This window comes from Cinclus cinclus, chromosome 12 (genome assembly GCF_963662255.1).
Source record: "Cinclus cinclus chromosome 12, bCinCin1.1, whole genome shotgun sequence".
Taxonomy (NCBI): domain Eukaryota; kingdom Metazoa; phylum Chordata; class Aves; order Passeriformes; family Cinclidae; genus Cinclus; species Cinclus cinclus.
This window is the reverse complement of record NC_085057.1, coordinates 11831199-11840586: the sequence shown is the minus strand read 5'-3', so window position 1 is coordinate 11840586 and position 9388 is coordinate 11831199. Positions and strand designations below refer to the sequence as shown.

Genomic DNA, 9388 nt, shown 5'->3' with positions numbered 1-9388 from the left:
TCATCCTGTCTCAGAGAGCTGAAACCTCACCTGGGGCTGAAGATTTTCTTCTTGCTTCCCACTAAGGCAGCAGTGAGGCCTCATGCCTGGCAAGCATGGGCAGGGAGAGGCTCAGCTCCTGTGCTTCCCTTATGCACACACTCAAACCAGGGGGCTCCCTTCCGTGGGGGTGGCAGGGGAAAAGCCCTGTGAGGCTTTTCCTGGGCAATGCCCTGCAAAGACCTGGGTTGTTGGGAGGTGGAGGTGTCCTGGAATATCTCATGATCTGGCCAGAGGCTGAGTGTCATTTGGGAACCAGGTTGGCATGCACAGGCGAGGAGCTTGGGTCAGGGTCACCCCTACAAATTTTGACCAGTGTCCGTGTAAAGGAATCAGCAGGCTCTGGGGCCGAGCCAGGTGGGAGATGGGGAACCCCAAGTCTGGGCTGTGGGAATGACTAGTGGCTGGGCTGCCACCCTTCCAGGCTTTGAGGAGGGTTTGCAGCCTTTCGGGATGTTCCCGGAGGGACTGGCGTGCAGCGGGGCGGGGGTGCCCGTGAGTCATTCACACCTGGTGCTCTTCATCTGCACAGGCAGGACCGTCCCGCGCCGGGGGCCGCAGATTCCTTCCCTGGTCCTGGTATGCGGAGGGAAGCTGGGAAACACCGCGGAGGCGGAGACACTCTGTTTTTGGGGCACCCCTGCGTCCCCCGCTCCAGAGCACATGTAAGGGGAATGCTGCTGACAAGATGGTCAAGATGCTGCCGGGATCTCCATGGGCGACTGGGGTTTGGAGACCACCCCAAACCAGTGCCTGCCCCAGTCCTGGGTGCCGAGGTGGTGGGCAGAGCCCCTGGCATGGCTATGAAATGTCGAAGCCACGGTGCCACTGCCTACGGTGCCCTCTGGGCGATGCTCGCCCCGGCGCTGCCCTCGTTCACCGGGGTGACCCCCAGCTGTCCGTGCCCTGTCGCCGGCACCGCGCCGTGGGGCTGCTCCACCAGCTCCGGGCCCGGGGCCAGCCACAGAGCCCTTGGCAGGCCCCTCCGCTCCCTGTTTAACGAAGCCCCTTGTCTAATTGGGACAGGCCGCCCTGTCTTCATTAAACGGGCTCTGGCGGGAGGAGGGTTTAGGGATGGTCCTGATCTGAGGATGCTGGACTCACGGCCGGATCCGCAGAGCTGGGGCGGGCAGGGGGAAACCTGTGGCCACGGCGAACTTCGGAACCCGCCCACCAGGTTTGGGGGCCAGGGCTGGGGTCTAAGGACAGGAAGGCTAATGAAGAGGAGGGGATTCACTGCTTGCTGTGCCTTTAAGAAGAGCGAGGGCATCACCGCTCCTCCCCTGCCTGGGAACAGCTTGTGCCTGGGAAAGTTGCCTGCAGCCGACCCTGGAGCATCTTTGCTTGGTGGCCAGTGGCCCTGCCCCGGGCCCCCAGCTGTGACGCGGCCCTGGGCCCCAGAGATCCCCACTGTTGCTCCCCTTGCTGCCCACGAGAAGATGCCCCTGGACCTGACCATTGCCCTGCCAGGAGCTCGAGGGGAGCCCCTGGGCCAGTGGCCAGGAGGGCACAGGTACGTGTGGTGCCGGGGACAGGGGAATGCGGGCTGACCACGGGGACAGAGGATAGATGGTGAGGGGTGCATGGCGGGTTCCTTGAGCCAGAGTCACCCTTAGGTGAGGACAGGCACCAGTGGGGAGGATGAGGTGCTGAGTGATGTGCCTCAAGCAGCAGTGTGGTCCCACAGGTGCCTTCGGGGTCAGGAGCACCCTGAGGATCAAGGGTGCACCCTGGGCTTAGGAGGAGCCTCAGGGGACTGTTCCACCAGTCACAGAATGGGCAGGAAGTGAGACCAGGGCAACACGAGGTCCCTGCCTGCCTTGCTGGGCATCTTCTCCCTTTCACCTCCTTCCAGCAACTGCAGCCACATCACCAGTGGCTTTCCAGCAAGATTCTCCAGCTCTGGGGTAGGTCTCAGCCACAAGGTGGCTGTGAGATGGTATTTTGAGCAGGGCAGGATGATGTTCCCGCTCCAGTTGACTCCAGGGCAGTCCCCATACTAGAACCATGTGTGTTGGGGCCCCACATGACGGATACCCCCAAACCTTGTGTGCAGGAAAGATCCTGGACGAGGCCTGGCTGTCCTGCAGCCGAGGGGGAGCTGTGCTGGGAGGGGGAGCAAGCCTTCACCACCAGCGTCGTCCCCAGGCAGGGCTAGTGCTCAGAGCCAGGCTTTAACCCAGATGGTGCCAGTAGCTCAAATCCTTGTGGCATCTCCATCCAGCTGTGCCTGGGGAAGCTCTGTCCTGTCTCCAGGACACATTCCTCTGAGATGGATGGATGGATGGATGGATGGATGGATGGATGGATGGATGGAAGAGGGTGGACAGCTCCTGGCTGGCAGGTGCCAGAGCTGCTCGCCTTCCTCGAAGATGCAGATGCTGGGGGGAAAATTGCCTTGAGCCTTACTGGACCGCACTCAGCCCCTCACGGAGGTCTCGGCGACAAATCCAGCAGCAACCGTTCCCGGGCGTCCAGTCTTCTCCTGCTCCATCCCCATCCCAGAGCCGCTGTGCATCGTGCAGCCGCGGGGCAGCCCGGGGGTGGCACTCGAGCGGGAAGAGCCTGAGGAGCGTCTTGCTTTCTTTCCTTCCTTCCTTGCTTCCTTCCCTCTCAGAGTAGCGGGTGGGAAAAGCCCTTTGGGAGGCCGGGCTGGGCGGGGGCCGCGCCGCTCCGCTCCCCCCGGACCGTGCGCCGGGCCGCCCTCCATAAAGGGGCGGGAGCGCCGGGGGCCGGTGCGCGTCGGCACCGCCTGCGCCCGGCACGGCTCGGCACGGCTCGGCACGGAGCGGAGCGGAGCGGAGCGGCGCGGGACGGAGCGGCCCCGCGGGGGCAGTGGGTGAGCGCGGAGCTGCGGCGGGGGTCCCGCCGCGGGCGGGGGGCACTGCGGGGCAGGACCGAGCCTCCGTGCGGGCACCCGTGGGCGCTCGCCCACCCTCCCGTGGCGGGGCTCACACCGCCGGGGCCGGGCTGTGCTTGGGCTGGGACCCGGCGTAGCCATCGCGGGGCTGCCGGGCCAGGTGGAAGCGGCGGGGCAGGGGGCTGACAGGCAGGGCTGCCCACGCTGTCTCTCTTCTGCCCTAGAGCACCTTCCTGGGGCGGGAGGAGCCCCTGCGGGCGGGGGGCCAGGTGCAGCCCGGCCGGGATGCGCCGCTGCCGTGGCGTGGGGCAGGGAAAGGGGCAGGGAAAGGGGTGGCGGAGGCAGAAGCCGGGCTGTAGCCGGGCCAGTCGCTCCCTGTATCCCCCGCACCGTAGACAGCCCCACCGGCTGTTCACGGGCCAGCTGCTGCCCGCCTGCCCCGGCCCGAAGCGGGGCTCTCCCTGTGCCGTGGGGTGCCTGGGATGGTATTGGCGCCCTGCCCTCCCAACGCTACCACGGCTGCTGCTGGGAACCTCCCGGAGTGCTGTCCCCAAGGCTTGGGGCTGGTGTGACACTGGTGGTGGCATCCTGTCCTATAGGCTCCCACGATGAGCAGCCAACTCCTTCTCCTGGCTGTGCTCCCAGCACTCCTGGGTCCTCCAGCTGCCATGGCACAGAAGAGGAGCCAAGGTGGGTGCTGAGCACTGTGCAGAGAGGTGCACACGGTGGGTGGGACAATAAGAGGGCTTCAGCACCAAAGTGCCACAGTCCCAGTCTGTGTCCTGAGTGCTGTCACTGCTCCGCAGCAGTGTGCGAGAATGTGCTGGAGGCTGACATCGCCTTCCTGGTGGATGGCTCATCCAGCATTGGAAGGAACAACTTCCGTGCTGTCCGCACCTTCATGGATGAGCTGGTGGCACCCTTTGTGCAGGTGGTTGGTGAGAAGGCAGTGCGCTTTGCCATGGCACAGTACAGTGATGACCCACGGTAAGCCCAAGGGAGGGGGCATGTGGGGTGCAGGGTGGCAGAGCTGGGAAGTGACAGTGTCCCCCTGCACTCCCCAGGGTGGAGTTCCCATTCTCCCAGCACACTGATGGTGCAAGTGTCCGGAGAGCCATCCAGCAGCTGAGCTACAAGGGTGGCAACACACGGACAGGCGCTGGCTTCCGCTCCATTGCTGACAACTTCTTCGGCCCCACGCAGCGCCGGCCTGGCGTCCCCCAGGTATGTCTACCGCAGTGGCCTGGCAATGTGAAGAGAAGTGACAGGTCCATGGGCCCCATGCTGGATCCCACTGTTCTTTCCTGGCCCCGCAGATCTGCATTCTCATCACGGACGGCAAGTCCCAGGATGATGCTGAGGGGCCGGCAGCGAAGCTGAAGAGCCAGGGCATCAAGGTCTTTGCCGTGGGTGAGTGAAGCTTCTGCACCATGTGGAAGAGCCTTGAGTGAGGCTTCTGCACCATGTGGAAGAGTATTCTGCTTGGTTCAGGTTCCTCCCTCCCCCATCATCTCACTCTGTCCTAGGTATTAAGAATGCTGACCATAAGGAGCTGATCCGTGTGGCCTCAATGCCTACTGAGGCCTTCTTCTTCTATGTTGGTGATTTCAAGCTGCTGGACACGCTCGTGCCACTGATGACACGCAGGGTGTGCACAAGTGTTGGGGGCTCTCTACGCCTGCTGGGTATGGGCCCACATACTCCTCCCTAAGGGGCACAGGTGCTGACAGTGCTGGGTGCCAGTCTGTTCACTCTTAGCATCTGTCCTGACCCCAAAATGACCTCCTGGCTATCCCATCCCACTAAGCACACATGCTGCCCCAGCAAGATCTCCCCTCTTCTTCATGCACTGTGAAGCCAACAGCCCCTGTGCTGCCCCACAGATGGGCCAAGCCACACTGGCCCCTCCAACCTGGAGATCCCAGAGGGGGGCCTCGACCATCTGCGGATCCGCTGGAGAGCAGCCAGTGGTCCCCTCACTGGCTACCGGGTGCAGTACTTACCTCTGACAGGGCTAGGGCAGCCCATCATGGCAGAGAGGCAGGAGGTGAGTGCCCCCACCTGACTGCTCAGAGTCCTGGGGGTTCCTGATGCCTCCATGTGTGACCTGGGGAAGATGAGGGAGTGACATTGTTCCTGCCCAGGTGAGCGTGGGACCACGGGAAACAAGCACTGTGCTACGGGGACTGCGTGTTGGGACAGAGTACCTGGTCACTGTCACTGCCCAGTATGCCAACAGCATTGGCGAGTCAGTGTCTGGCCGAGCACGAACCCGTGAGTGTCCATGTCCATGGGGATGGGTGAGTGCCCACAGCACATGGGGCTGGGCACTCATCCCTGCTTCTGTGTGCCTCCAGAAAGCCGTGCTGGTTCCATACTGGATTTTCGTGTGGTGGAGACTGGACCAACATTTCTGCGGCTGGCCTGGCAGCCTGGCCCTGAGCCTCCCCAGGGCTACAGCCTCAGCTATGCTGTGCAAGGTGAGGGGATGGTCCCTGCCAGGGTCAGTGCTGCCTAGGCACCCTGCCTTTATGCAGCCCCTTGGGCAGAGGGATGCATGAGTGAGGGTTAATGCAGGGATACATGCCCGGAGTGCTGTGGGTGTGTATCCACCCACCTTCTCCACGGCAGCCGCGCTGTGCGCTGGGTGTGGGGCGCGTGTGCGTGCAGAGGCGTGGAGGCAGCCTGTGTATTCCTGCACCCGGAGGCTTCGTGAAAGGCTCAGGGTGTGTGCTTGGGCGTGCACAATGGCTGGGGGCCTGGTGTGTGCCCTTGTGGCTGCTGCACATGGGGGGCAGGCAGCAGACCCCCGTCCCAGCCAGGGACAGGGCTGGAGCCACACACCTGGCAGCCCCACCCTGGCCTCAGGCGCTCCAGGGGCTGCACCTGGCCCACATCCCAGCCTCTTCCCGGTGCTCCCCACCCCTGGCACTGACTGGCATCCTCAGGGCAGGGTGCAGGCCCACAGACACTCCTTCCCTGCTCGGTCTGGTGTGTGCCATGTCTCTGTGTCCCCCCACCACCCCTCCAGGAGCACCTCAAAGGGAGGAGAAGAGCCTGACGGCCAGCGCACAATCGGCCACGCTCAGCAACCTGCAGCCTGACACTGAGTACGTGGTGGTGCTCTGGCCCCGCTATGCACAGCAGCCTGCTGTCCCTGCCACCCTCACCGCCAGGACACGTAAGTGCTGTGCCCACCCCTGGGCCCAGCCAGGGTTAGGATGGGGTTCCCAGCACAGGGATGCCCCCCTCCAGTCATTGTGTCCCATTGGGATGAGACTGCCTGGCCCATTGCTGCCTGTGAGGTTGGGATGGTGATACAGGTGAGCATGGCTACAAAGTGATGTTCTGAGCCCCAAAAGTTGCTCCCAGGGCAGGATACAGCACTGTGCACTCCCAATTTCCTCTGCAGCCTTCTGGGAGTATTTCCACCAGAGCTTTTCTCCCATGACATAAAAAAATTCTGACTGAAAAAATGAAGGGTTTGATTACAGTGCTCTTTGGGAGGAAAATGTGGTTTCCACCAGGGCAGAGGCTGTTGGAAAGCATCTCCGGGTGGGAGTGGGGTTGAGGCCCCAGGGCAATACCTTTGCAAGCATCACATTTTGGCAAACCAATTCCTTCAGCTGCCCCAGGCAGTCTTAACCCACAGAAGGTATTTAAGGCATTAAGAGGAAGACATTTGAGCTGCATTTTGCATGAGTTTGATGCTTTGAAGGAGCCACCTGAACTTGGGCTGCACTCAGTGACCTCAGTGTGGTTAGCATCCATGAGCAAGGGCAAGGGGCCTTCCTGGAGAGAGCAGTTTGCAGGTGGAGGTGGTTCCTGTTGCTCCCTGCCCCATTCTCATGTGGAAGATGGACAGTCACCTCACTTCCACAGGGCACCTGGTGGCCGTGCAGCACTTGACTGTCCACAACGTCTCAGCACAGAGTATGCTGCTGGCCTGGCAGTCTGTCAGTGGTGCTACTGGCTACCGGCTCTCCTGGGCAACCCACACAGGTAGGTGCCTCTCCCAGAGCTTGTGCCCTTCTGCTGGTGGCCCTGTGAGGAAGGACAGGAGGGATCTGGTGGCACCTGCTGCCTGAACTCCCCAAGGAACTGCTGCACCGGTTCCTACAGGGCAGGACAGGCACAGGGTGGACCTGGATGCTGGGCAGACATCACATGCACTGGTGGGGCTGCAGCCCAACACTGACTATGTGGTGATGGTGGCCCCACTCTTCAGGCAGCTGGAGGGGCCCACAGCCACTGTGAAGCAGAGGACAGGTAGGTCTTGGGTACAGGTGACACCATCCTGCTGCTCTGCATGGAAGGAGGCAGGGACCAGCCCTCATAGCCCCTATCCTTGCCATGTGTGGGGACCAGAGACATGGGCTAGGTGGCTGGCAGCAGAGTGGCACAAGGTACTGTGGCCCATGGGGTCCCTCTTGCAGAGGCAGGTACAGACCAGACGCTGCAGACCAACATCCTGGGCCCCACATCCATCCAGGTGCTCTGGACCAGTGCCCGTGATGCTCGTGGCTACCGTCTGGAGTGGAAGAGAGCTACAGGTGGGCTTGGGGTACCTGTTGCCCCTGTGGGCCCTCCATGCCAGCAGCTGGCTGTGATCCTTCTCTTCCTGCAGGACCAGAGCCCCCCAGAACGGTGTCTCTCCCCAGCAGCACCAATACTTACCAGCTGACAGGGCTGAAGCCCGGCACCGAGTACCGCATCACCCTCTACACACTCTACGATGGTGGGGAGGTGGCCACCCCTGTCACCACCTTTCAGACAGGTGAATGCTGCTGCGGGTCCTCTGAGTTGTCTCCCACCATTCCAAGCCTTTGGCATGGAGGGATGTCCCACTGGGCATTGCTCAGCCTGAGGAATTCCTTGGCCATGAGACCCCCCCCAGCTATCTGGTCACAGCCCAGGATGTGTATGGGGGTCATGCTGTCCAGACTGTGCCACTCCAGATGTGCCTCACATTCCCCTCACAGGCATGGAAGCACCCATGGGTGCTGTGTCAGACCTGCGGCTCATCGAGGAATCGGGCAGGCGGGTACGGCTGAGGTGGACCGGTGTCCCCGGTGCCACCGAGTACAAAGTGGTAGTGCGCAACAACCAGGGTGAGTCTGTGGGCAGGGACACGGGTGGCACCTGGAGGATCCTGACCAGCTGATACCGAGTGACAACACTGCCCTGCTCCTGGCAGATGGCACGGAGAGGACGAGGCGTATCCCAGGCAGCCAGACAGGGCTGGAGCTTGGTGACCTCCAGGAGGGCATCGCCTACCTGGTGCGTGTTTCGGCACTCGCAGGCAGTCAGGAGGGCAATGCTGCCACACTCACCATCCGCCTCAGTAAGTCCACATCAGGGTTTGGTGCCAGGAGTTCTGATACTGCATGTTCCCACTTGGACATGCATCTGACTTCTATCAGCCTGAAATTTCTTGGGGTGGCAGCTTGGCTGTGGAGTCCCTTTGGACTCCCCAAGGTGACACTGTGGTGCTATGGGATGGTGCAGAGTATCCAGAAGTGGGCAGCATTTCGGAGCTGCGGGTGATGGAGGCCGGTCCCAGTCAGCTGCGGGTCACCTGGCGAGGGCTACCAGGTGCCGGGGGCTACCTGCTGATGTGGCAAGGCAGTGATGGTGAGTATATAGACTGTGGGGTGCTGTGGCAGCAGTGCTGGAGCCCTTCCTATCCCAGCCATCTCTTAGGTCTGAAGAAATCCCGCTTTCTCCCTGCTGAACCCACCACCTTCACCATTGAGGGGCTGCACGCCAACATTGTCTACACTGTCAGTGTCTCAGCCATTGTAGATGGCCGTGAGGGCAGCCCTGTCACTGCCACGGGACGGATAGGTGAGTTAACCCCTGCCTGACAGTGCTGTCTGGTGCCATTTACTGTGAACCTGGGTGACAGTGGCCCTCTTGGTGTCACAGTGCCAGAGCAGGTGGGGAAGGTGACCCAGCTGGAGGTGCAGGCATCCAGGAGCAATGTTGCCCGTGTCACTTGGGTCGGTGTGCCGGGAGCCACTGCCTACCGTGTGGTGTGGAGCCGCAGGGACGGTACTGTGGGACGGGGATGGGGTCAGGCTGTCAGGGCAGCAGGGTGGGGGGACTGATACCACAATCCTTGGCAGGGGGTTCGGAGAATAGCCGACAAGTTCCTGGCCACACCAACTCCTTTGACATCCCCAGCCTGGAGGGAGGCGTCTCCTACACTGTGAAGGTGACAGCACTCATTGGCAACCGGGAAGGCAACCCCGTCTCTGTTGTTGTCACCACCCGTGAGTGCTGGGGCAGAGGGCATCACCTTATGGTGGCACTGGGCACTCTTGCCCTAATGGCTGCCCCTCTGCTCCACAGCGGAGGCAGTCCCCCTACGCTCCATCAGCGGCTTCCAGGTGACCGAGGCCTTGGAGCACCACCTGCGCCTGACCTGGCTGCCAGTGCCTGGCAGCACCGGGTACCGTCTGTTCTGGCGCCTGGCTGAAGGTAAGC

At 62.1% G+C, this 9388-nt stretch overlaps 1 protein-coding gene across 1 annotated transcript in view; it reads left to right on the top strand.

Annotated features, from left to right (window-relative positions):
• The first annotated feature begins 3507 nt into the window (after positions 1-3507).
• Positions 3508-9388, top strand: part of COL7A1 (collagen type VII alpha 1 chain) — a 28820-nt gene continuing 22939 nt past the window's right edge. The window contains exons 1-19 of the mRNA XM_062500996.1: positions 3508-3589; positions 3706-3886; positions 3964-4123; positions 4216-4309; positions 4426-4567; positions 4760-4946; positions 5044-5179; positions 5380-5390; positions 6802-6901; positions 7022-7168; positions 7336-7452; positions 7527-7676; positions 7882-8010; positions 8097-8243; positions 8378-8533; positions 8603-8746; positions 8828-8953; positions 9028-9174; positions 9254-9382. Coding sequence (XP_062356980.1) covers positions 3508-3589; positions 3706-3886; positions 3964-4123; positions 4216-4309; positions 4426-4567; positions 4760-4946; positions 5044-5179; positions 5380-5390; positions 6802-6901; positions 7022-7168; positions 7336-7452; positions 7527-7676; positions 7882-8010; positions 8097-8243; positions 8378-8533; positions 8603-8746; positions 8828-8953; positions 9028-9174; positions 9254-9382 — 2485 coding nt within the window. The remainder of the gene's footprint in view (positions 3590-3705; positions 3887-3963; positions 4124-4215; positions 4310-4425; positions 4568-4759; positions 4947-5043; positions 5180-5379; positions 5391-6801; positions 6902-7021; positions 7169-7335; positions 7453-7526; positions 7677-7881; positions 8011-8096; positions 8244-8377; positions 8534-8602; positions 8747-8827; positions 8954-9027; positions 9175-9253; positions 9383-9388) is intronic.